This window comes from Chanodichthys erythropterus, chromosome 16 (assembly GCF_024489055.1).
Source record: "Chanodichthys erythropterus isolate Z2021 chromosome 16, ASM2448905v1, whole genome shotgun sequence".
In the NCBI taxonomy this organism is placed as follows: Eukaryota; Metazoa; Chordata; class Actinopteri; order Cypriniformes; family Xenocyprididae; genus Chanodichthys; species Chanodichthys erythropterus.
Genome location: NC_090236.1, coordinates 37,226,259 through 37,253,625, shown reverse-complemented (window position 1 = coordinate 37,253,625; position 27,367 = coordinate 37,226,259). Strand labels below are relative to the sequence as shown.

The following is a 27,367-nucleotide window of genomic DNA, read 5'->3' as shown; positions in this document are numbered from 1 at the left end:
AATCAATAAATTATTAAAATGTTCAGACAGTCTTCTGTTTGCCGGTACGCTGATGCAAGCTTTATTTGTACGCTTGAGCGCGGATTAGGCTATGTATTATATATAGGCGATTAAAAGCTCATTATTATTATTATTTATATGGTTTATTAACATAAACACATGAGTAGTCAACTAATTGTTTAAATGAACGACTATTAGTCAACTAGAATCTTTAGACGAGGGCAGCCCTTCACAGCATAAATGTCTTAACGACACTTAACGAAGTGCTGTTCTTTTTTAAATTTTATTTAAAGAAAAAATTCAAACATTAAAGGGATGGTTCACCCAAAAATGGAAATCCTGTCATCATTTACTCACCCTCAAGTTGTTCCAAACCTATATGAGTTTCTTTGTTGAACACAAAGATATTTTGAAGAATTGTCTGTAACCAAACAGTTGATGGACCCCATTGACTTCCATAGTATTTTTTTTTCCATACTATGAAAGTCAATACGGACCCATATTCTTCAAAATATATTCTTTTGTGTTCAACAGAACTATTCCTTTAAGCAACAACTATTTTCAACACTGATAATAACCTTTTGAACTGTAGTGTACATAGTTTGGGTATTCATGAAAAGTGCAAAAAATCTATGAAGCACTTAAGTACACCAGCCTAAAATGTGGTTTGTCTGGGACAATTATTGTTCTTGATGGATTTGTTGCGGTTCAGTCGGTCTCAATGATTTATACTCCCCTGCTTTTCAGTTTGGTGGAATATACGGGCCTGCACTACAGGACCTGAGAGAGCACCTGGAGGAGAATCCAGACCACGCTGTAGCACCGGAGTGGTCCGAGACTGTTCGCAATTCGGTTAGTGTCTATGATTATCACCCTCATTGTATAGGGTATTTTAGGCCAATCACACTCAGTGGTCAATTTTATAGAAATTAACGTGATCCTTCTCCACAATCTCAGGGCTTCCTGCCTGAGAGTTTATTCCACAGACTGTTGAGTCCCCACGCTTCAATCCCCAAAAAGAATCGACATTACCTCTCCACACCTTCGATCCCGATGGATGACCCTCTCCTCGGAGGCGGCGAAGGCGAGACGTTAGTTTCCGATGGCGCGTACATGATGGACGACGAGGAGCTGGAAGACGGCGGTCACCTCACGTCATCTCACCACTTCCTTACTCCAGCCTACGATGTGAAGATGGAGCCAAGCGCTCTCGATATGGACGGAGGTGACAGTTTGTCACAAGGTGGATATGATAGCTCAGACAGAGAGGCCATTTTGGATGATGTCATAATGGCACCGAAAAATTCAGACTCTTCCTCGAGCTCCGAGGATTGACCAAATCTCACGTTAGATGTAGTAGACCGAGATCATGACAGTCTTTTATTTTATTATATTCTGCCTTCATTATTTTTATAATTATTGTTGATGTTATTGCTTAAAATATGGAGTAACAGGTTTTTTTTTTTTTTCCTTGGGTTGGATTTGTACTTGACTGTTTTGCGTAGATTGAGGAAACATACAGGTTTTTGTTTTTTTGTTTTCACCTCATTCAGCACATTGTGCTTAATTCCAGATGAAATATGAATTTGTCTCACATACCCACAGTAAGCCCCTTTTGTCCTTTATTGGCTGGGAAAGGAGCCGTTCGTCTCGCCCTCAGGCTGAACTGTTCAACAGTGTGCTGGAGGATCCATTGTCATGCACTGAGCTGAGCCATCGTGGTGCCTCGGTCTGGTGAAGAACATGGAGTTTCTGTTGGATGTATATCATTTTTTGTGCGTGTGTGTCGGGGGGGTGGGGACGGGGTAGGATTTGGGGTATAGGTTTAGTTACTGAAACAATGTTAGACAGATGATGGCTGTATTGTACAAAGTAGAGTTGGTCCTATGCCTGCAATGATGCAAAAATTATGCGTTTATTCCCGTTTCAATAACTGACTCCAACTGTCTCTGTGATATAAATATGAATAGCAGTCTACAGTGGAAACTGATGTCTGTTGAATTCATTTCATCAAGTGTTTATTTATTTGAATGATGACCACTCAAGGCTCTTTTTATTGACTGCCTGGAATACATGCTGAGTAGAAAAACAAGTTTATTCTCGCTCTCTCATACTTTATGATATTTCTCCACATTGAAGTATAATCATTAACGATTGTTTTAATGAATTTCAAGCAATTTTGCTGTCTTGTAGCTTTAGTTGACATCATTTGATATTTAAATCACAAATTTAGAATAGCAATTCAAGTAAAATTGAAAGTAACACATTGAAAGAGACAAAAAAAAAATCACAGAAATTAACATTTCTTGACACCTGCTGGAGGTAAGTAAGGTTTGACAATTTAGCAGGGTTATTTGCCAGCAGTATATTAATTTTTGTCTTGGTAAAGCTCACACATCCTAAAAATTGCATATATAATGTGGCTTTTTACGTTTTAGAACAACTGAGCGATCAGTATTACTGTATTATGAGACGAATAGATTGCTATTATGTAGTGCCTTTTGAGCTCTCTAACTTAAAAAGGTAATATGCCTAATTATAAGTATTAAGTTGAGGATTAAATTAATCATATCCTATTTGGTCATTTTTGTGCATTGTTAAAAATGTCACTTTTGGCAGGATATTAAAAAAAGACTAGAATAACAAGTGTTAGGACACAGGAGAGAGCTGAAATTACCAATTAAAACATTTACAAAAATTTTTTTTTTGTTTGATATGTTTTCTAAGAGAAAATGGAAACCGCTCAAACCAGAATAGTAAAATGGTGCAGAAATCCGTCCATATATTCACTTTAAAAAGTAAAAAGAAACTAATTATTTAAAAAGTACGAGTTTAATTTCTGTTTAACCAATGCGAAGCATATTATGAAAGAGTTAAAGCTGCTCATTTTTGGCGCTCTAGCTGTAAAAGGGTTAGTTCACCCAAAAATGAAAATAATGTAATTTATTACTCACCCTCATGTCGTTCCACACCCGCAAGACCTTCGTTAATCTTCAAAACACAAATTAAGATATTTTAGTTGAAATCCGATGGCTCCGTGAGGCCTTCATAGCCAGCAATGATATTTCCTCTCTCAAGATCCATTAATGTACTAAAAACATATTTAAATCAGTTCATGTGAGTACAGTGGTTAATATAAAGCGACAAGAATATTTTTGGTGTGCCAAAAACACACAAAAAAAAATAGTTATATCGTGATGGACAATTTCAAAACACTGCTTCAGGAAGCTTCGGAGCGTTATGAATCAGCGTGTCTAATCAGCGGTTCGGAGCGCCAAAGTCACGTGATTTCAGTAGTTTGGCGGTTTGACACGCGATCCGAATCATGATTCGATACAAAAGATTCATAATGCTCTGAAGCTTCCTGAAGCAGTGTTTTGAAATTGGCCATCACTATATAAGTCGTTATTTTATTTTTTTGCTGCACCAAAAATATTCTCATCGCTTTATAATTTTAATATTGAACCATTGTACTCACATGAACTGATTTAAATATGGTTTTAGTACATTTATGGATCTTGAGAGAGGAAATGTCATTGCTCCATATGCAGGCCTCACTGAGACCCCGGGTTTTAACAAAACGATCTTAATTTGTGTTCAGAAGATTAAAGAAGGTCTTACGGGTGTGGAGTAATTACATTATTTAATTTTTGGGTGAACTAACCGTTTAATAAACGGAACTGCATGTGTCTTGTGGAAGAACATTGTACCGGACCTAGATACTGTGCTACTCCGCAGCGGTACGACCCGAACCAGTCGAAAATAGTCCAAATATAAACACTTATTATGGAGCTTTAAGTAAAAAATGAAGTGATTTTCCTCTAGGGGGCACATGTGACCTTATATTCTCTTTTGAGATGCATTCAACCTTATAACAAGACAATTTTTTGTCTTCTTGAAGACATTAGTACACTTGTGAGAATGGGCTCATGATGTAAAAAAGATTAAATAAGATTTTTCCCTTGCAATCATAAATGCCTGTGATTGGTCCAGCTTGACCTTCGCTGAATAAAGTAAAGACCGCCGTGTGACAATCAGCGGCGCTCTGGAAAGATCATTTGTGGTGGTTATCGCATTAGTAATAGGGAGTGAAGGGTCAAAACAGAGTTATTTAAACGTAAAGTGTATTACCAACTAGAGACAACGAGAATCGCGTTAAGTATTTCAAGGTTTCAAATGATTTGCTACGAATAAATCTACGATCGGAGAGCGATTAATGTGACTTGTGGATGCAAACAGACAAACGTAACAGAGCACCGACTGAATCGGTCCATTTTTAGCACTGGCAGCAACTGTCTTTCCTAGTGCAACTCTAATACAAATTTTGATCATTCCATTTGAATATATATATTAAGAATATACAGTTTACAGTGTTATTTAATGAGACGTTGCATATTACATACAACAAACAGCAGAAGTCTCTCTCCGCGAGGCCTGTGATATGAATGAAACCTCACGTTAGCATTAGCTGCTGCTAGCTGGCTCAGTTGGTAAGCCTCTTAATAATAAACGTTTTTTAACAAATCAGGTAATACTTGCACCGCGATCGTGTAATGAAGTTTTCTGGCATTATTCAGCCGAGCGACACATACCATATGCTGGACAAAACCGAGAACAAGATGTCGTGTTTCTTGCTTCTCTTCTTTTAGTGAATAGCATTTATTTTTGTTGTCTTAGATGACTTTGCTCTTTGACTTTTTTATTTGTTGCTCTTGGCTTGTTACAAGGTCAACCGCCTCTCTCATATCAAGAATCCCAAAAGACTTATCTATTTATTCAGTGTTAATATTATCCTCATGGATCTGAATTTTTACTCGGATCTCTCTGACGGGACTGGTCAACATGTTGATTCTGAGTTTATGGAAAACTCGTCTTATAATGGATATGATTCCGTGAACAAGGTAAATATTACTGCTTTGTGTAGTAAACATCTTTAGTTTGATATAAACCGGGTATTTTTATTTAAAATGGCAGCATGTCATGCAGTGTACCTTTGATCAAGATGTCTGCAGGTGAAGAATACACCTTTTAATCTCTGTTTATTAGTTTGCAGGTGCCAGTGAGTCATACCTGACCATCAGTGGACCTGCTCATCATTTTCTTGAGGTGGTGCTGCTACTTTTGGTCACAATTAGCTTAACTCTTGTGCACTCAGGGTCTTTGGGGTCTCCACACACCCCAGGCAACAAAATGTAACTTTGTAACAAAATACTTGTTTTTTTTTTAAAACAAGTGTAATTTTACTCTGTTTATTAATGTTTTTACTCCACATTTGGGCAGTTTTTGTATGATGTATCATATTTTTTAAATTTATATAAATAAATTATTTTTGTTTTTATACAAAAACAGCTTTTTATGTAAAATTCACTTTATAAAAGACCCACATTTCTAACTTTCATTCATGGGAATAACATTGATAATCTGACATGGTTTAGGTAAGATTTTTGCCCATATTTTGGAAAATGCAACTTTAAAAGTAAAAACATTATCACTTTTACCAGTAGATGGCTGCAGAGCTCCACTATTTGATATTTGACTGACTGAAAGACATCTTTTCACAAGTATTTTTCAATTTGATTCATATCTAAATATTATGAAATCACAATTATGACAATAAAATTTACTTTTTGTCAAAGTTTAATGTTTTTTGTACTGAAAAAAGTTTTTCAATATTGTTACATTATGAGACCCCACTTTGAAAATGGACAGAATTCATCCTCAAAATCAACATTTTTGAAAAACTTAATTTTTCAGTACAAAAAAATGTTAAACTTTGACAAAAAGTCAATTTTATTGTCATAATTGTGATTTCATAATATTTAGATTTAAATCCAAAAAAAAGAAAAATACTTGTGAAAAGATGTCTTTCAGTCAGTCAAATAGCAAATAGTGGAGCTCTGCAGCCATCTACTGGTTAAAGTGATAATTTTTTTACTTTTATTTTTTTACTTTGCATTTTTCAAAAGATGGGCAAAAATCTTACACTAAACCATGTCAAATTATCCGTGTTATCCCCATGAATGAAAGTTAGAAATGTGGGTCTTTTATAAAGTGAATTTTACATAAAAAGCTGTTTTTGTATAAAAACCTACTCAACAAAATATTTATTTATTTATTTATATTCAAAAGATATGATAAATCCTCCAAAAACTGCACATATGTGAAGTAAAAAACATTAACAAACAGAGTAAAATTACATTTATTTATTTTTTAAAACAATTATTTTGTTACAAAATTACATTTTGTTGCTCGGGGTCTCTGGAGACCCCAAAGACCCTGAGTGTGACTTTTTTTTTTTTAAGTTTCATGTCATTTTGTTTATTTATGCATTTATTTTTGATTGTAGAAAACATTCCATACACCCTGTTTGGGTGATGAAGAGTTTGAAATCCCAATCTCCTTGGATCCAGATTCCGCGCTCACCATAGAGGATGTGGAGGCCCATTTCGGAGAGCTGGCTGAACAGGCTGAGAGCTCAAGGGGTTCTGGAGTTGGAAATAGTCTTGCCAGTAATACTGTAGTAGGGGGGAATGATCCCTCTTTTGCCTCTGCTTTCATGAATCCATCTTCTCAGGGCATAGAGCACCTGAGTTTGGGTGTGATTAGCCAGCCGGGGGGAAGTGCACTACTGAGCTCAACTCTGGGTGTGGTAAGCTTTTGTCAGTGATTATTTATTTTCATGCTTTCAGCTTGTGAGAATTGCTGTTATGTAATAAGATCTTGAGTAAAGTGTAGATTGGCACATCGGATAATGAGTTTTTTAATTTTTTTATAGGATCTTGGACATTCTGTTGGCTCCCATTTTAATAGCTCCCCATCCATGACTATCGATGTTCCAATAAACGACATGAACCACAGTCTATTAGGACACAATCAGCTCACCACCATAGACCATTCAGATCTAAGTGCTCAGTTAGGGCTCAGCCTTGGTGGTGGAGCCAAGTCACCTGACCAACAGCTGTCAACCACACCATCTCCTGCTGGATCATTGCAGGATGAAGACATGGAGGACTTCAGACAAGTGAGTTTTTCAGTTATGAGCTTGATTTGTGGCACATTATCTTTCTTTTTCCATCTTGCAACCTATTCCCATTTCCTTTGCAGAAAACCATGCTGGTAGACTCCTTCTCGGCCTCTGCCACGATCATACCGCACATCCCCAACTTGACGGGCTCCACACAGCACTCTTCTGCTCCTCCAGCTGTGGTGAGGAGGGTGGGCGGTAAGCCGGCCATGGTGCCCGTGAACACAGTGGACACGGGAGCAACACTCGGAGGCAAAAAGGGAAAGAAGAAAAAAGATCCCAATGAACCACAGAAGCCAGTGTCAGCCTATGCTCTGTTCTTCAGAGACACCCAGGCAGCCATTAAAGGCCAGAACCCCAATGCCACATTCGGAGAGGTGTCCAAGATAGTGGCGTCCATGTGGGACAGCCTCGGAGAAGAGCAAAAACAGGTGGAGTATAGTTCTTTAAAGGCTGACAGTGTTTGCAAAAAGTGCAATGCAATTCAAATATGCACTACTAATCAAAGATTTAGTAAAGTTTTTTTATTTTTTTTATTAAAGAAATTTATACTTTTATTCAACAAAGATGCATTACAATCATCAAACTTGACAGTAAAGATATGTTTAAAGGGTTGTTTCACCCAAAAATTAAATTTGTCATTAATTACTCACCTTCATGTCGTTCCAAACCGGTAAGACCTTCGTTCCTCTTCGCAACACAAATTACGTTTTTTTTTTTTTTATGAAATCCGAGAGTTTCTGAAACACACATAGGCAGCAACATCAATGCAACTTTTGAGGTCCAGAAAGATAATAAGGTCAACATGACTACAGTGATTCAACCTCATGAAGCGATGAGAATACTATTTGTGCGCAAAAACAAAACAAAAAAAACTTTATTTGAACGATTTGAACAGTTGTCATACGGTGTTGATGTAGTAAACCGCGTGAACGGCGTCAACCAATACTGAGCCGGTGTTCGGATGTAAACATGGAAGCATTGAACTGCGTTCACTACGTCACCTGTGTATAACGAGTTCAAATTGTTCAATAAAGTTATTTTTGTTTTGTTTTTGCACACAAAAAGTATTCTTGTCGCTTCATAACATTAAGGTTGAACCACTGCAGTCACATGGACTATTTTAACGATGTTTTTAAAGGTGCCGTAGAATGGAAAATTGAATTTATCTTGGCATAGTTGAATAACAAAAGTTCAGTATGGAAATGACATACAGTGAGTCTCAAACGCCATTGTTTCCTCCTTCTTATATAAATCTCATTTGTTTAAAAGACCTCCGAAGAACAGGCGAATCTCAACATAACACCGACTGTTACGTAACAGTCGGGATCATTAATATGTACGCCCCAATATTTGCATATGCCAGCCCATGTTCCCAACATTATGAAAGGCATTAAACAAGGGCAGCCAATATTAACGTCTGGATGTGCACAGCTGAATCATCAGACTAGGTAAGCAAGCAAGGACAACAGCGAAAAATGGTAGATGGAGCAATAATAACTGACATGATCCATGATATCATGATATTTTTAGTGATATTTGTAAATTGTCTTTCTAAATGTTTCGTTAGCATGTTGCTAATGTACTGTTAAATGTGGTTAAAGTTACCATCGTTTATTACTGTATTCACGGAGACAAGAGCCGTCATTATTTTCATTATTAAACACTTGCAGTCTGTATAATTCATAAACACAACTTCATTCTTTATAAATCTCTCCAACAGTGTAGCATTAGCTGTTAGCCACAGATCACAGCCTCAAAATCATTCAGAATCAAATGTAAACATCCAAATAAATACTATATTTACACGATTAGACATGCTGCATGACGAACACTTTGTAAAGATCCATTTTGAGGGTTATATTAGCTGTGTGAACTTTATGCTGTTTAAGACAAGTGCGAGCCCGGGGCAGGGAGCACGAGAATTTAAAGGGGCCGCAGCCTGAATCACCGCATTTCTAATTATGCCCCAAAATAGGCAGTTAAAAAAATGAATTTAAAAAAAATCTATGGGGTATTTTGAGCTGAAACTTCACAGACACATTCAGGGGACACCTTAGACTTATATTACATCTTTTGAAAACGTGTTCTATGGCACCTTTAATACTTTTCTGAACTTCAAAAGGTGCAATGATATTGCTGTCTAAGTGTGCTTCAGAAACTCTTGGATTTCATCAAGATATCTTAATTTGTGTTCTGAAGATGAATGAAGGTCTTACGGGTTTGGGATGACATGAGGGTGACAGAAATTTCATTTTTAGGTGGATTAACCCTTAAATGTAACACAAGTTTTCTATTTATATACACAGCGTGTACATTCTGTTCTTTTGAAGTTTCTATTCATTAAACAATGAAAAAAGTATTGCGGTTTCTACATGTTCAGAATATTAAAAAAATATTAAGTAGCACAACTGTTTTCAGATTACCCCACCCCAAATTCACACCACAGGCTTATATATACTTAAGGCCAATTATTGAATTTGCAGTTTAAACGGACTGAAAAGTCATTAAAAAGTTTTGAATTCATAACATTTCATAATTTGACACTGGAATTGCATTTCATTTTTACAAATATTCTTTAGAAATATTAAAATAATTACTCAAACTGTTAAGGAACTAGATCCATAAATGATAAATTTAGCATTTCCGCCCTTATTACACATGCATTTTGCGTAATTTTGAATTTTTATGACCTTTTGCAGGTTTACAAGAGGAAAACAGAGGCAGCTAAGAAAGAGTATCTGAAAGCTTTAGCAGCTTACCGAGCAAATCAACTCTCAAAAGTGAGTAATTTTCTAGTTTCTCCTTTGAGAATATTTTTTTTTAATTATTACATGCTTTCTCAACTTTCTTCCTTTTTTTTTTTTTTTTTTCTTTTTTTTTTTTTTTTTCCTCATCCAGCCATCTACTGAGGTGGAGGATAGTGCTCCTCCCACCCCTCCCTTCGTTCCCTGTCCTGCACCCGTCGCCACCGCTCCTGCTGCCCCTGCCCGTCCACGCCTGACCCCCATCCCTGAGCAGAACACCATCACCAACATCTGCGCATCCAACATTATCCTCGACCTGCCTCAAGTCACCACACGTTCCCGCACGGGTTCTCTACCCCTGGCCATCGGCCAGCCCCCGACCCCTAACCCCACCCCGACACCCACCGTCACGAAAATCATCATCTCAAAGCAGATGCTGCAGGGAGGAGCTCAGCTCCACCAGATCCCCACATCCATGGTGACGGTGATTCCGGCCGGACTACGAGCCGTGCAGCCGGCTTCTGCGGGGCGACAGCCTCCACCACTGCAGCAGATGCAGGGCACCCCACCTCCGCCACGTCTGCAGCAGATGGTACAAACCCAAGCCCCGCCTCCGCTTCAGGCCAAGCCCCGTGGAGGGGCAGGAAGTGCCGTGGCTGTCACGGCTACGCCTCCACCGCCTCTTCAGATAAAGATTGTGCCCGCTTCTATACACTCTGACCTGTCCACACCAATTATTGTTACTACAGCAACAAGTGCCAATCCTGTTATTTCCTCATCCTCCATCTCAGCCTCAGCACATCCCGCCCCTGTTGAGGTGAAAGTTGAGGAGCCCAAAGAGGAGTTGGTCACTGGGACGGATGAGGCTTTGACGGAGGAACCCGAAGAGGTTTGTTTTTTCCATAATTAACATAAACGGCTGCTGTGGTTACAATTTATTTTAAGGTGTCTTTGTTACAGTGTAATTATACAATTAAGTACCAAGTAATATTATAAACTTGTATTTAACTAGTTAGGAACAGGATTAGGGTTTAGTATAGGGTTAGTTGCTAGGGTTATGCAAAAGTTATTACAACATTGACAAGGACAATGTAAACATATAGGATATAGTCAGATATATAAAGAGGCAGTTCTCCCAGAAAATGGGAGAATTATCCCATAATTTACTCACCCGCAAGCCATCCTAGGTGTATATGACTTTCTTCTTTCAGTCAAGCACAATCAGAGTTAAATTAAAAAATATTCTGGGTCTTCCAAGCTTTATAATGGGAGTGAATTTTTAACCGAGATTTTGAAGCTCAAAAAAGCACATCCATCCATCTTAAAATAATTCAGGGGGTTAATAAAGGTCTTCTGATGTGAAGAGATGCATTTTTCTAAATAAAAAAAAAAAATCCATATTTATAACTTTTTAGACTATAATCACTAGCTTCCGGTAACGTCCGTCCATGCATTCAAGAGAGAGTCGAGTTCCTGCATATGACGCAGGAGTAGCGCAAGCTCAGGTGGGAGTAGACGCCTCTCGCGGTTCAAACAAAAAGGGCTGAGCATCAAACTCAAGCTGCTACGGATCTGATCTGATGCTGATCTGCACCAAGAATACCAGCACACACACAGTTTCTTCAAGGTTGAAGTTGGCTGAGCTCTAACTCTAAACAGGATACTGAAAAGTTGTACTTTTCACACAGTAAGTTAGACAATATTCATCATTATTCTATAGTGTTGGAAGATGAGAAGTACAGAAAATGCTTTAAAGGCACAATATGTAAGATCTTTACATTAAAATATCCAAAAACCACTAGAAAAGCATTATATTTCTTATTAACTTGTGTACTCCCAAATGTTTCCAAGAATGTTTAAATCCAGAGAAATACGCAATTTTAAAAAGGACCATGTCCATGCGTCGCCAATCAACGACATCATACCCGTGTTACCCTCGATTTCTCATTTTATTATGTAGAAACTATGGCAACAGTAAAGACGCTTTAATATATTATGTGTTTTATTAGACAGGTGAGCGACTGTTTGGATACATTAATCCCCCAGTGACCTCGGTTGTCTTGAACAGCTAGAAGAGTAAATATATGTTGGGTGCCTCTCTCAACAACATACTCTGTTTACTGGAATGTGCTCTCTCTCTAAGTAAATCTCATAAGCTGAAGAAGTCATTAAAATCATTTAATATTTTGAAAAATAAATATGAACTCATTACATATACATTGAAGCAGCAGTTAGGGTTGCAAAATTCCATTAATTTTCAAAGCTGGAAATTTTCCATGGGAATTAACGGGAATATATGGGAATTAATGGGAATAAATAGGGAATTTGCAAGTTATTGCAGGTTAGCCTATAACAGGGTACATAAATGTAGTTGAAAAAAACATCTTGCAGCATAATTTTGGTTAAAACAACCAGATTTAATGCAATTCCAGTTGAATTTTTTACCTGACATTCACACAGCACTTTACTTAGTGAAGGGCTATTGAGGCCACACCCCCTGCATGCACTGTGCATTCCCCCAGCCCATAACATCCACATTTGATCAAAAATACAGAAAAAAACTGTAAAATTGTGAAATATAACTACAATTTAAAATAATGGTTTTCTATTTTAATATACATAAAATTATAATAATCTGTGATGCAAAGCTGAATTTTCAGCATCATTCCTCCAGTCTTCAGTGTCACATGATCCTTCAGAAATCATTCTGATATGATGATTTGATACTCAATTATCAATAGCATTTATTTCAAATAGAAATATTTTGTAACAATATACATTACCAGTCAGTATATGTTTTTTTTTTTTTTTTTTAAGAATGTAATACTTTTATTCAGCAAGGATGTGTGAAATTGATTAAAAAAAGTGATATTGTTAGAAAAGATTTCTATTTTGAATAAATGCTGTTCTTTTTAACGTTTTATTCATCAATGAATCCTGAAAAAAGTATCGCAGGTTCCAAAAAAATATTAACCAACACAACTTTTCCAACATTGATAATAACTGAGTATCAAATCAGCATATTAGAATGATTTCTGAAGGATCATGTGACTCTGAAATAAAGACATAACAATTGCTGCAATAAAAATATTTATTTTACATATTTACTAAATTAGAATTGAATGTAAAAAAATAAATAAATAAAAAATCATGTTAAGACCAAACAAAATCTTTATATTTATGTTTGTATATGATACATTTTATATAAATATTATACATTTATATAAATTTCCCAAAATTTCTAATTCCCGGAAATTCCTGTTAAGTTTCCAAATTGGAATATTTCCAAAATTCCCTAGGTTAAGTTCCCGTGGAAAGTTTCCGGAAACTTTCCACCCCTTTGCAACCCAAGCAGCAGTGGATTCCAGAATCCAACCCCTTCAGCTCGAGCAAATATCCACATCGCTACGATTAGATGCTTTCTTAACTGCTGTTTTCTCTCCGCTGTCATTTTTGTTGTATATTTTGTTGTTGAGAGGAAGTTTTACATATTCATCTACATTCACTGCCATTATACTGGTATTTTTAAAACTTCTTTTTACCACTAAGCAAAGAACAAAAAGAAATGCGCTGTGATTTATATCTGGGCCTTAAGAGATCAAACACTAGTCAAGCACACAGCAAAGTTATTCAGAGATGTTTTATCCTGCTTTTTCAGATGGAGATGGAGGTAAGTGTTGCTCCTGCTGTCTCCTCTTCTGCTTCTTCTGCGAATCTCTGTGTCCGTGCTGGATGTACAAACCCGGCTGTGGAGAGTCGAGACTGGGATAAGGAGTATTGCAGCAATGAATGTGTGGCCACACACTGCAGGTTTGTTTTTTTCTGTGAATGTGCATGTGTAAACTTTTTGTTTTGTTAGGTGTTTTACATACAGTCCGATTCCATTTACTAACTGTCCCTATTTTTTACTTTCTTAACAGGGATATTTTCATGGCCTGGTGTTCAATCAAGAGCCAGAACTCAGCCGCTGTCAAATAAACGAAATCCCCCTGTTTCTGGGTCTTTGCATGCCTGGACATGTATTTTATAATAACACAACAGAATTTTACTGGAACTACTAGTGAAGGTACAGTGTTTTTGGTGTAAATATCGAAGGCATGAAAAAAGCGGTAGAAAAAACACTCTGAGGACAAATTATGTCTGTTACAACTATTGATGAATATACTACAAACATCACATTTTGACTTTTATTTTCCCCATTGAAACACAGTGAATATTGTGGGGTTTTGTTTTTTGATCTTGTATTGTTTCCACTCAGTTTCGGTCCAGTGTTTGTTTGTTTTTGTATGTTACTAGCTAATGTGTCCAAGTGAGACAAATCTGATCCATTGTATTATTTTCAAATGCAGTAATTTTGATTGATGACAAATTTAAGCGTATTAGTGGACCTCAAACAGTAATGCAATCTGTCTGAAATTCTATTCTATTTTGTTTTCTCATGTGCTGACAGTGTCTTAGATCAGTGTTCACAAGTGCTCTCGTGTAAAATCTTTTTGCCTTAGTTATGGGGTTTTGCCAACTTTTTTTTTTAGATTGTGTTACAGAAATTACTCAAGTATTAATAAAAGGCAACCTAAATGGACTAAGTTTCTGAATTCATTGCAAACAACCATTTTTTTATTTTTAATGTGACATTAAGATGGTCAGTGCATTACAAAAACTGCTTTGCTCTGTAACTGCAACTAGAAAATGCAAGTATGGAGCCAATTTAGTTCAGTATTTTCAATCTAAAAAATATATGTAAAAGTGCTCTTTTCAGTTGCAAGTCTCTCAAGCTTTAAAGGGTTCAGCCAAAAATTAGAATTGTCATTACTCACCCTCATGTCATTCCACAGACCTTCGTTCATCTTCAGAACACAAATTAAGATATTTTTGATAAAATCCAATGGCTCAGTGAGGCCTCTATTGCCAGCAAGATAATTAACACTTGCCCAGAAAGCTACTAAAGACATATTTAAAACAGTTCATGTGACTACAGTGGGTCAACCTTAATGTTATGAAGTGACGAGAATACTTTTTGTGTGGCAAAAAAACAAAATAATGACTTTATTCAACAATATCTAGTGATAAACGATAGGGATGTGCATGATTAATCGACGATTGATCATTAAGAATTTCGTCAATCACATTAATTTGTTATCGATTAAACTAATGCATTTTTTTTTTTTATCTAATACAGGTTGCGTTGCGTAGTGTGAGTCTTGAAGCAATTATAAAATAAAAGTTAAAGAATTATAAAAGTTAAATAATTGACTTTATTATAAAAATGTTAATTGATAGTTGATAGTTGATTTTAACAAAGAAAATTTACTCAAATGCCCATCCCTAATAGACGATTTTAAATCACTGCTTCATGAAGCTTTACGAATCTTTTGTTTCGAATCAGTGGTTCGGATCGCGTATCAAACTGCCAAAGTCACGTGAATTTTTGAAATTTCAAAACGCTGATGACGCAATGAAGCCTCGTTTACTGAAATCATGTGACTTTGGCGCTCCAAACCACTGATTCAAAACAAAAGATTCGTAAAGCTTCATGAAGCAGTGTTTTGAAACCGCCCATCACTTCTTTCTGGGCATCTGAAAGTGTTAATTATCTTGCTGTCAATGCACGCCTCACTGAACCATCGGATTTAAACAAAAATATCTTAATTTGTGTTCTGAAGATGAATGACGGTCTAATGGAATAATGAATGACAGAAATAAAATGATGGGCGATGGCATAAACAGAGCGGCGTTTTTGAAAGCGTTACCTGATTTGCCCACATCAGAGTGTTTAGGGGTGGGGTCGGGTGAAAGGGATCATTTTCATTGCATGATATATAAACACCCACAAATACAAAAGCGCCCACTTTTGTAACGCAGAGACCTCATACTCCTAGTGAGACACCCCAGGTTGGCAGAAAACACTGTATTGCAGCAAACAAACTGGGTCAGAGATCACAGATGGCATCCATCTAAAATCTCTATGATTGAGAGCACATTAAAACTCAATTAAATAACTCTCCAATATTTTGAATTTGGACTGCAGTATCCATTTCAACCACTATGTCAATATTACACCTTTAACATGTCAATCATTTAACATGGTTCTCTGATGTTGGTTAATGCTAACATGATATGCAAGTAAACAAATATTTAATTTTTTTTAAGTAAGTTTCATTTTAATGCTTTTATTTTAAATATTGTAATGATTTAGTATTAGCTTTTCAACAACTCCCAAACCCCATACAGTCCTCCCAGAAACCTCAGTTTAGGAAACCCCAATATAGATCAGTTGTAGTGCAAGGTTATTTTGAATGAAGGCTGAAATGCATTTGCCACAAAGTGTGTAAAGAGGTCCTACAAAAGTATTTGTCGCTGACATGTTTGTACATTGAATTGCTCAAACCTGTTACTGGAATGTGGAATAGTTTGCCTTCAGTAAAGTTTCTCAATTGACTGCAGCTCTTGGAGATCAGTTCATACTAATCTTCCCATTGAGATATATTCTCCAACAGCAAGAAAATTATATATGCATGACCCTTTAAAAAACAGCACAGTAAACAAATATATGAGGTTATCGTTTATTCAAAAAGAAACTTTATAGCTTTGTCATAATGGCTGAGAAATGGTTAAAAAACTATGTATAGCAAAAGCTCAGTTTGAAAACATTTCTTTTGTTTGCTATAAACTCAAATTTTACTACAAATGTTACTACGTTTTTTTTTATTTCAAACTAAAATAATGTGATTGACAGCACAGATGTTTGTTTTTTAAAAGAAAGATAAAACAAAAAAGCATTTTTACAAAAAGCAACCATCTGAAAAATTAAAAATATTTAAAGAAAAATGCTTGGTCCGTACAAAGAGATCACATTAAATGTAAGAAGGTACATGTAAAAGACAATGAGAGCAATAGTGTTACTAACGGCATTTCTTTTTAGCTTTTTAAAATTAAGCTTAAAGTGAGCAAAGCGTGCTAAACAAGTAGTGAACAGGACTCTAAAGTATGTCGCTTTAAAAATGATTAAAAAGGACATATAAAGCCCTGCAGCATCCAAATATCTCCAGTGTTCAACCACACAAAAATCCTCTAGAATGAGTCCAGACAGGCATGTTAAAACAAATAAAAGAGTTTAAAAGCATCCTATAAGTATGACACTAGTATTTACAGCAAGCAATTAGTAGTCAAGTCTGTGTTGGACTGCATGACTGAACCCTCTAATGCCCTGGACGTTTTACATTTATTGGCATGAAACGGCAACAAAAAACCTTGTTTTTCAAAGCATATATATGATTAGTACAGAAGCACTCAAGGGAAAGACTACAAAAACAAACAAAAAACCAAGAAAACGGTCCACAAACGATCCTAATCAGCATGAGAAAAACAGTTACAACATGATATCAAGGCGAAACACATAAAACGAGTCACCTCAATGTTCTCATAACCTGCTTTATTTACCGGCTGGATCCAGTGGTTCTGATGCGAGGTAGAAATTTGGCGTTTGGTTTAGGTCACGCAAAACGTTTGTTCCGCTACTGAAGAGTTCGAAAGCTAACCGGCGCCGAGTGAGCGAGTCTGTGTTTCTCGAGGTTCTTGAGGATCCTAAAACCCTTCGAGCACAGGTTGCAAACGAAGGGCTTTTCCCCGGTGTGAAAGCGCAGGTGAGCCTTGAGATTGTTTTTGAGACGGAAGCCTTTCCTGCAGTGCGGGCAGACGTGAGGTCTCTCTCCCGTGTGGAAGCGCTCGTGCCTTCGCAAGCTTTTCCGCAGAGCGAATGTCTTTTTACACTTTCTGCACGAATACGGCTTCTCGCCCGTATGAAAGCGCTCGTGACGCTTTAGGATCTTCTTGCGCTTGAACTTCTTGCCGCAGATCTTGCAGACATGAGCATGCCCGTGCGAGAGGACGCCCTGCAGGCGCCAAATGCCGTTCCCGCACTCTTTAAAGCAGCACAGCCGACGTCCCGTATGGACGCGCTGATGTGCTCGCAGATCTTTGGGTGTAGAGAAGCATTTTTTGCTGGATCCATTCGCCCTTTGCTCACTTGACAGCATCAGGAGGTTCACGAGTTGCACAGAACACGGCCGTAACAGTTTGCAATCGAAAGGCGTTTGGCTCAGCTGGAAACGCACCTTTTTTGCATTCGCAGCACTGTTACCTGATGCCTGGCTGAGTTCAGTGGCCTCCGCTGGGGTTTTGCTGGATTGAGGAGACTCTGTGTGAGGTGACTTTTCAACGGACAGCGAAGAACTTACTTCCATAAGGCCGAGGTCCCATTGGTTTATACTGTCAGTGGAAAGGTCAACGCTGGGAATGTTATCTAGAACAGAGCTGAACGGGAGAGACTCTGGATCTACTATAGAGTGTGAAGAAGGTTCCTCAAGAGCGTCAAGTCCTTGAAGACCTAAAAGACATCAAAAAAAAAAAGAGAGAAATTTGTTTTCATCCTCTAGTAATCTCACATTAACTGTTTAAGTTTGTTTCATATTTTTGTAAATAAAACATTTACTTTTTTTAAGAATCAAGAGTTTATTTCTGGATAGATTAGAAAGAAAAAAATGCATTTTATATATTCAGCTTATGCATTTCAGGATAGTTGGTATGGTTTGTACAGTAAAATATAAAGGATTATGAATCTAGTTTCTTTATACCATTTTCCTGAATTGTCTCTGGTTTCTGTAAGTCTTCTGTCCATGGGGTTTCATGAATTATGCCGTCTCCTCTCCCCACACCAATCCCCTGAAAAACAGTAAACAATATATTACATACATATATATATATATATATTAGGGCTGTCAATCGATTAAAAATTTTAATCTAATTAATTACATACTCTGTGACTAATTAATCTAAATTAATCACATACATAATTTTTGCTGTGAAAGTATTAAATATTTCAATTCAAATGAATCAATGCAGGGTTATTCCTGGGTCAAAAATGGTCTTCGGACATGATCATCCACACAAACAGTAAAAAGTGCCCTACCCACGTGATCTGCGAGCCCGATACTGACAATAAAGTACCCGTCACTCTCACTGTAATTCTTTCTTGCCCTCTTTGCAAAAAAAAAGAAAAAAAAAAAGTGATTTTATAGCTTTGTAAGAGAAGATGCTTTTTTGCTAAACCTGAAAAGTATTAAAAAGTAGCTTTTAGAAGTTATATTAACTAATAATATAATTTTCTACCATATACAATTGATTACACCAGCTAACAACAACTTGCTTTGTTCTGGTTTCACCTCACTCCAGTCTAAACTAACTGATTTTATAGGTAGGCCTAATTTACTACACATTTGTTATTTAAATAACCTGAAAATATTGTGGATTATTAAGGCTAATTTTACTAACCACTCTTGCTAAATGGGGTAAGCACACTTATGTTCTCATTTCAGAGTTGTTCGAGTAAATGATTCATTATAGACCGTGTGGACAGATCAGTTGTTGTCATGATTCATTAAAATGAATCTGTTCAAATGAGTCATTAGGTCGCGAATCAGACATTAGCGGACGTTGATGCGTTGCGTGCGAATCACGACTGTTATTAGGATATCGTAAAAGATTTGTCAACACAGAAAACACTTCACCACTGGATAGGATTGTCTTTTTGTTTACTGAAAGTGTGGTTTATGTCAGCTGCACGTGCAGGGCGCCTGTCAGAGAAGATGAGGTGACGTTCTTTTGAGCACTATTCACACCCAACGGTTATTCAGGAAAAACATTCTCCGAATGCGCCTCGTGAAACATGGATTCGGTCTTACGAACGTTTAGCATTGTGTCAGTTGATTTAGATTATTATATGTGAGGTAGAGAGCGTGTGAAGACGATGCTTACTTTGAAAGAGCTTGCACGCACGAGAAGAGCTCCAGGTTCAAAGGTCAATACGGAATGGATTAATCTGCATTATTTTTTTAACACGTTATTTTTTCTCAGATTAATTAATTGAAATTAACGCGTTATTTTGACAGCCCTAATTATTATTATTATATATATATAAATATATGAATATATGACTTGGTCAATAAGGGAAAGAAATAGAATTGTTACAGAAAAAGAAATTGTTAGAATTGTTTTTCTTGGTGCAGCATATTTCTTCTTCTGCATTTAAATTCATATTAACAGGGTTCCTACACCGTTTTGCAAAAGTATGGAATTTGTTTTGAGTAAAGCAGAGTATGGAAAAATATTTGCATTTCCAGACTATTGTCTTTTTTTAGTTTTCTATAATAGAAAATTAAGAATTTGTGTTAAGAATTTGATGTTAAGTGATTGTCAAACACGACTGAATGAATTCAAGTTGCACTTTTTCATTATGCAAAAATGCAGGTTATAAGCATTTTGGGTTTCTTCTCACAATATTAGCACCATATTACAGAGCTTCTAGAAGGACGAGAACCCATTAAACACATATGTGGCCCTGAACCAAAAAACCATAAGGGCCAATTTTTGAAATTGAGATTATGCATCATCTTAAAGCTGAATAAATATGTTTTCCATTGATGTATGGTTTGTTTGGAAAGGACAATATTTGGTCGAGATGCAAAAAATTTAAATATTGAGAAAATCGCCTTTAAGTTGTCCAAATTAAGTCCTTAGCAATGCATATCCACTCACAAAAATACATTTTTGATATATTTACAGTAGGAAATTTACAAAATATCTTCATGTAACATGATCTTTACTTAATAGACTTAATGTGATTTACTTAATATTTACTTGATTTTGGTCATAAAAGAAAAATCGATCACTTTGACCCATTCAATGTATTGTTGGCTGTTGCTACAAATATACCCATGTGACTTATGACTGGTTTTGTGGTCCAGGGTCACACATAGGATATCAGCTATTGTGCCCATTTCCCATTTTGCGGTATGATTTTTTGGTACATGCATTAAAGCAAGCCTAAGGCCTAGAAATATGACTGCCCTGACTAAAGACAAATTTTGAACACTTTTTTTACAGTACCAGTCTTTTTTATAGACCCTTGAACTAAGCAAATAGTACAATGCACACAGCCGTATTGTGCCATCAGCCCATTTCGTGTCATGGTTTCTCCGCTGCCACAGAGGATGCATTAAATTGGACATTAGGCCTTGATATTAGAGGTACTACTCCTGAGGAAAGCCAAATTTTGAGCAAAAAGATCTCTATAAATTCATGTGCATCCATGCTCTCGTTTTCTTCATAGTAAGATGGCAGTGACGCACAAAGGAAACAGGTTATAGTATATATAAAATTAGAAATTGTAAAGCGTAAGCACACAAATTCCTTTGTACTTGTGCATATATTTATTTTTATCTGTTGTCACGTTGAGAAAATCAATGAATAAACCCCTCAGAAAATAATATTTACAGATGACTATTATATACCAAATATAAAGCTGAAAATAATGCTGTATGAAGCATTTGTGTTGAATATGGTCTGAAAAATCTACAGAGAGGTTTGGAAATTTGAGTCTGGAAAAGTATGGAATTTTGAAATGGAAAATGTGTGGGAACCCTGTATTAATATCCATTTGTTCTCTAGGGTTTCCCAAATGAGGGTTAGTCAGGGAACTGCAGGGGTAAAAAGCTAATAATTAATTATACAGTACCTGATATAAAATGAAAATAAATAAATGAGGTTGCAAGATAATTGCAACATAGGATTTGAATTGTTAAATAGCTTGAACTTTGAAAGTGACTACATATATATAACTTTATTTATAATTTTTATAACACATTAATAGGTAACACTTTATTTTACGTGACGTAGTTACACTTTACTACATTTACTTAGTATAGTCATAACAGTAAATTATGCATATTAGTTACTAACCCTAAACCAAACCATACACCTAACTGTAACTCTTTAGTAAGTACATGTAGTTAATTAATAATACTCAGTACTTATTTGATGTAACTACATCACCTTAAAATAAAGTCTAACCCATACATATTACTAGAGTAACTTGGTGTAAAAAAAAAAAAAATCCATTTACTTCACGGTACAATTGCAATTTACAACAGTACTATACTTCTGACTTCATTTTTAAAATGAAGTTAAAAATAACAATAATATTAAATTTAATTGTGTTCCCAAAACACTAGTGTGAATGTGGACTGAGACTGAAACAAATAACAAAGAGGTTTGTATCTACTTTAATGTAAAAAAAAAACACTTATTAAAAAAAGATCTTTAAAATGCCTAATGAACATTATTTCATTAAAATATCTAGTTGATAGAACTCTAAGTAGAGAAAGTTAAAATACAGCGCCACCTACAGTTTCTTTGAAGATTGTGCATGGAAGGTCAACCATGCATTGTAAATCCACTGCTTCTGGAGACTCCTTGCAGAGACTTTCAGAGGGAGAAAGCCCCTCCTCTCCTTGGGATTCCTGCAGATAAATCCCGTCTCTCTCAGTGGACGCACACAGATCTGAATGGGGTTTAGGGTGGGAGAGAATACAATATCACAGTTTAGAAACATGAGAAACCCAGTCTGTGTCAATTACAGTGCTGCTGGTTTTCTTAAAGCACATTATTTGGGATTTTATGAGCACATTGTCCTTTTGAAACTCATTTAAACTTTTAAGTTTGAAAGAACCAGCATTCATAAAATATTTTGATCAAACATGTCACATTCTGATTATTTGTTCTTATTTTATGACAAGTCAAATGCAAAACAAACTGCACTGCTTGCATGAAAACCAACCAATGTTCTGCAAAACTCAAACAACTGCAAAGGCGGACTTCAACCCTGAAATAGTCAACACTACTGCTGCAACAACTCTTCAAAGTATGGCAAACCATTTTAACATTTAATCTTTAAAACCAACTAGTATTTATTTGTTTTTTACTTGTAATTTTTTAACCAATTCAATAATAAATATTACCTTTTCAGTACTATTCATTAGATAGTAGTACTTATTTATTGATTTCACCATTTCCAGGGCTACATAGGAAAACTGCAAGAGAGATATGTTTGGCTTGAATTAACACTATGACAAATCAAAATGCATTTACTCTCTCTTTATAGCCATATGTTGCTAATATTAAGCATATCACTAGAAATATTACTGAAAATGTATCATGTACAGTTCAAGTACAGTTGGTTAAGTTGTGGTGTAAACCACTATTAGTAATTAGGTTCTAGTACAAGCCTAGTAAAATTTAAAGGGATGTATATGAATATCTTCTTTCAGATGATCACAATCAGAGATATATTTAAAGAATATCCTTAGACATCCAAGGTTTATAATGGTTGTGAACGGCTGCCAAAATTTTGAAGACAAAAAAAAAAAAAAAAATCATCCATCCATGAAAAAAAAAAAAAAAATGTATATGACTCCAGGAGGTTAACAAAGGCCTTCTGAAACAAATCGATGCATTTGTGTTAGACAAATATCCTTATTTAAAACTTTATGAAGTAAAATAACAAGCTTCCGGCATGACAGCCATACGCATTCGACGTAGGTCCAAAAAGCTCAATGACACACAATGACATGACGTACTAAGCGTTATAGCGTACGACATAGTGTACAGCGTCATGACATTGTGTAACTGCATTACTGAACTTAATGCTTTTTGGACGTACGTTAAAAGCGTATGGCTGCCGGAAGCTCGTTATTTTACTATATTAAGAGTATAAATAGCAAACACATCGATTCACTTCAGAAGACCTTTATTAAAGATGCAATATGTGATATTTTCTGTCCGCTAGAGGTCGCTAGAGGCCTATTCAAAACAAGGGCATAGCTTAATGCCAAGTTTGAGCGTGGAATCTTGGGACATGTGGTCTTCACATCACAGCCAGTGGAAATAATCGGGATTGGACTCGGGAAGAAATCATGTTCATGGATGTGATTATTAACGTTACTGTAGTATGAAGCAGAGCAGGAGCGAGTGTTGTGGAGCTGAATGAGGAGCTGGAACGATTGGTCAACACACGCCTCACGAGCAGCGGGACTTTTATTATGACACAGTCGCCGGCGCTGCTTCCGCTTTTCCGGTCATGAGTATGAGGTAACGCAGCGCTGTTTATCATATTAGATACATTTGAGTGTGTTGAAAATGATGTTATAACGTTACTCTGAGCGTTCACTCGCCGGCTGCTGTGAGACACTGTTACAGACTGCAGTAAGATAGATCCATTTTACAATATCAGATTAAATGCTGGATGGCTTGTGCTGATAAATGGCATGCAATTAATTTTAAAACGTATTGTATGATGGAGAAAATGCTGTATTACTGTTAGTAACAATAAAGCTGCATCTGATTATGCTATGATATCTACTTGACAAAATAGTGTTTTTCTCTGAGGCATGGTAAAGCATGAGACTCGCAAAAAAATCAAGAAAATTAGATTTAAACAATAAGACTAAATGTGTTGAGCTATATAACAATTAGTTTTCTGTCTATAAATATATCGAAACAGTTGTTCGCTTGTCTATTAAAACATGTAAATATATTAAAGCGTCTTTGGTGTTTCATGGTTTCTACAAAATAAAACCGGAAACCGAGGGTAACACGGGTATGACGCGATTGATAGACGATGGCTCACACTATTTACAAATAGTCAGAAACATTCGGGATATTTTAAGTACTCAAGTGAACAAAATATATAACACTGGCCTAGTGGTTTTAGGATATTTTACTGCATAAATTCTGACATATTGCACCTTTAACACCCTGGAGTAGTATGGGTTTTGTTTTTTTTTTGTTTTTTTATGGATGTATGCATTTTTTTTTTTTTTTTTTTGGTCTTCAAAATCTTGGCAGCCATTCACAACCATCATAAACCTTGGAGGACTAAGGATATTTTTAAATATATCTCCGATTGTGTTCGTCTGAAAGAAGATAAGCATATTCACCTAGGATGGCTTAAGGGTGAATAAATCATGGGATAATTTTTGGATGAACTATCCCTTTAACTAAATACTAAACACTGGAATAGAGACTAATAGCAAAGGAAGATGAACAGTACATGACTTTAATTAACATTAAATAGAAAAAGAGCCACAATATACTAGTAACTTTAAGCATAAAACGCTAGTTATTTTAAGCAATGTATATTAAAATGGCTTGCCATATACAATAGAGCCTTCTTCCGGTTTACTCCTGTTGAATTCAACAAATGTGGAAGTAAAGCTACATGCACAGCTAGAGAAGTGGCTGTTGTTTACACAAACACATACCCTGATGGTTGGACAGCAGTGTCTCTCCCACTTGCACACCGACGCTACAAACCATCTTGTTCGAGAGATTAGTCAATGCACTTTCCATATGAGCCCTGATGTCAGGGAGATCTTCTGTGATCCGAGCTTCTCTGTCGACCGTGCAGCCATGGGATTCCAGTGCGCGTCCTTCGAAAACTTTCGTAATCTCCACGACGGCCACCTTCAGTAACACCTCCATGACGGCCGCCACCTCTGCTTGAAACCTGGACACGGACTGCGACATTTTGCTCTCGGTCTGAGCATGCACAATATTGTTATGATACATAAACAAGCGGATCGGTCGTGCAGTCGTTTGTGGTCATAGCCACATGGCTAAGATGGAAGTGATGGGCGTGTCTGCTGACATTCCACGATGACGTATGCACGTACTAAACACTGGTGGCGGCAAATCCAGACGTCGCTTTTATGTGGGAATATTGCAAACGAAAATGTTTTGTTGAAATGCATGTTGAAACTACATTTTGGTCCACTGGATACTATGATGTGCTGGGAAAATTACCTGTAGAAAATTACCTGACGAATTACCTGTAGAAAATAGCCTGTAGCCTCTATGAAAAACACTGGAAAGCACCGGGTTTTCTGCTCAGAAAGTACCAAACAGAAATTTATTCAGTGTAAAGAACAACAACAAGCTGTGGAAGCACCAAAAGGACTATTAAAAATGTTTTTTTTTTTTTTTTAATAGAATGGTTGGGGATCCGCCACCATTATAAATAAAAATAAGGAGGATTCATGAACAAAGGTGGAGCTAAAAGAAAAAGATAGCTAGAGGAATCCCTATCATTGGATCTGTAATGATAAGAAACACATATAGGCCTAAAACATGCTGTTTCGCGCTGTATAGATCAGATGTGGAGCTGGTATCTCACTTTGTTGCCTGGCAATAAAGATTATCTTCTGAAGACTGCCGGAACTTCTGAGAGCTTTCTTTAAAGGATTAGTTCACTTTCAAATTAAAATTTCCTGATAATTTACTCACCCCCATGTCATCCAAGATGTTCATGTCTTTCTTTCTTCAGTCGAAAAGAACGAAGGTTTTGAGGAAAACATTCCAGGATTATTCTCCTTAAAGTGGACTTCACTGGAGCCCAAACGGATGAAGGTCAAAATTACACAGGTCAAAGTTTGAACTAAATTGTCATATACAATATGCTAGTGCAAGTATATAACATTTAGTTCAAACTTTGACCTGAGGAGGGCAGTAATACACTTAGCAGCGTCTACACTGCTGGAATTCTAATAGAGAAGAAGAAGAAGAGAGCTAGTTCAAGATGAGCATTTATTGTTAAAACATATATATTATTATTTTTTTAGAAAATGACCAATCGTTTTGCTAGATAAGACCCTTATTCCTCGTCTGGTATTGTTTAAAGCCCTGCACTGAAACTGTAATTTTGACCTTCAACCGTTTGGGCTCCATTGAAGTCCACTATAAGGAGAATAATCCTGGAATGTTTTCATTAAAAACCTTCATTTCTTTTCGACTGAAGAAAGAAAGACATGAACATCTTGGATGACATGGGGGTGAGTAAATTATCAGGAAATTTTAATTTGAAAGTGAACTAATCCTTTAAGAAGACATCAGAAACAATTTAGGACACTGCAGACTGGCCACCACAGTTGCCAGAATGATAATAAACAAGCCAATTAATTAAGCCTCTATCATTTGAGTTTAGTTTAGTTTAAATAAATGGCACATTTCATGGACCTTTTGATGTCATGTTAATAATTAAAAACCATTAGAGCCACATTTCTCATGTTTTTGTTGTAAGACCTATTATAAAGTTTTGATAAACAGGTATATTTCATTATATATAGATAAAACTAAACACATTAAATGTGTGTACACCATATCAGAGGTGTTGATCTTCCAGACTATCCACCAATTAAAGTCATACAGCGACATCATTATTTTATATGCAAAGCAGATACATAAAATTTATACAAAACAATATGTTGATTTGATATTCAGTGAAACTAAATTAACTTATTTAATTACAAAATTAATATTTTAATTGCATATTTTGTCTTTTTTTTAATGTTTATATAAAAATGGCAAAATTGCATGAATCAGGGATTTAATATTGCGATGAAACAGAATCAGCAACATGTTTTCTTTGTGATGTATATATAAATGTGTAATGGACTATTTAAAAAGGAAAAATTAAGGGATGCTATTGGATTTTAAAGGGAATTGCACCTATGGAGGCAGATAAACGCAAGCTTGCAGAGGTGGGGTTTAAGCGGACTAAATGATTGGAGAAGTCCTGCATATGTCAAGTTTTCACCTGAAGATCCAGTTATGACATTTAGTTTAAACATTACAAGGGCAGAAAAAAAAACACACTGATCAGGCATAACATTATGATCACTGAGAGGTGAAGTAAATAACACTGATT

The 27,367-nt window shown here is 36.2% G+C and overlaps 3 protein-coding genes across 6 annotated transcripts in view; 2 read left to right on the top strand and 1 right to left on the bottom strand.

The window, feature by feature from the left end:
* chd8 (chromodomain helicase DNA binding protein 8) overlaps positions 1–2,488 on the top strand; it is a 37,295-nt gene extending 34,807 nt beyond the window's left edge. For 2 of the 4 annotated variants that reach the window (XM_067361946.1, XM_067361945.1), the window contains exons 38-39: positions 748–852; positions 958–2,488. In XM_067361946.1, coding sequence (XP_067218047.1) covers positions 748–852; positions 958–1,335 — 483 coding nt within the window. In that variant the 3' untranslated portion in view covers positions 1,336–2,488. The remainder of the gene's footprint in view (positions 1–747; positions 853–957) is intronic. The other 2 variants (XM_067361948.1, XM_067361947.1) reach the window with 1 other exon arrangement.
* A 1,555-nt stretch (positions 2,489–4,043) lies between these two features.
* Positions 4,044–14,347, top strand: tox4a (TOX high mobility group box family member 4 a). The gene is made up of 9 exons (XM_067362476.1): positions 4,044–4,901; positions 5,047–5,106; positions 6,347–6,649; positions 6,776–7,021; positions 7,105–7,455; positions 9,727–9,807; positions 9,926–10,660; positions 13,430–13,581; positions 13,692–14,347. The coding sequence occupies exons 1-9, from the start codon at positions 4,797–4,799 to the stop codon at positions 13,747–13,749; spliced, it is 2,091 nt and encodes a 696-aa protein (XP_067218577.1). The 5' UTR covers positions 4,044–4,796; the 3' UTR covers positions 13,750–14,347.
* A 1,981-nt stretch (positions 14,348–16,328) lies between these two features.
* si:rp71-1g18.1 (uncharacterized protein LOC559922 homolog) lies at positions 16,329–25,400 on the bottom strand. The gene is made up of 4 exons (XM_067363529.1): positions 24,927–25,400; positions 22,014–22,168; positions 18,405–18,492; positions 16,329–18,157 (listed from the first exon to the last, which is right to left on the bottom strand). Exons 1-4 carry the CDS (start codon positions 25,231–25,233, stop codon positions 17,286–17,288), a joined length of 1,422 nt encoding a protein of 473 aa, XP_067219630.1. The 5' UTR covers positions 25,234–25,400; the 3' UTR covers positions 16,329–17,285.
* Between the last annotated feature and the right edge of the window lie 1,967 nt (positions 25,401–27,367).

Coding starts and splice junctions, on each gene's coding strand:
- tox4a (XM_067362476.1), top strand. CDS start 4,797: ATGGATCTGAATTTTTACTCGGATCTCTCTGACGGGACTGGTCAACAT. Junction 6,650..6,775: donor TGAGCTCAACTCTGGGTGTG/GTAAGCTTTTGT, acceptor ATTTTTTTATAG/GATCTTGGACATTCTGTTGG. Junction 13,582..13,691: donor TGTGTGGCCACACACTGCAG/GTTTGTTTTTTT, acceptor CTTTCTTAACAG/GGATATTTTCATGGCCTGGT.
- si:rp71-1g18.1 (XM_067363529.1), bottom strand. CDS start 25,233: ATGTATCATAACAATATTGTGCATGCTCAGACCGAGAGCAAAATGTCG. Junction 22,169..24,926: donor ACTGCTGTCCAACCATCAGG/GTATGTGTTTGT, acceptor AACCCCATTCAG/ATCTGTGTGCGTCCACTGAG. Junction 18,493..22,013: donor GCACAATCTTCAAAGAAACT/GTAGGTGGCGCT, acceptor ACTGTTTTTCAG/GGGATTGGTGTGGGGAGAGG.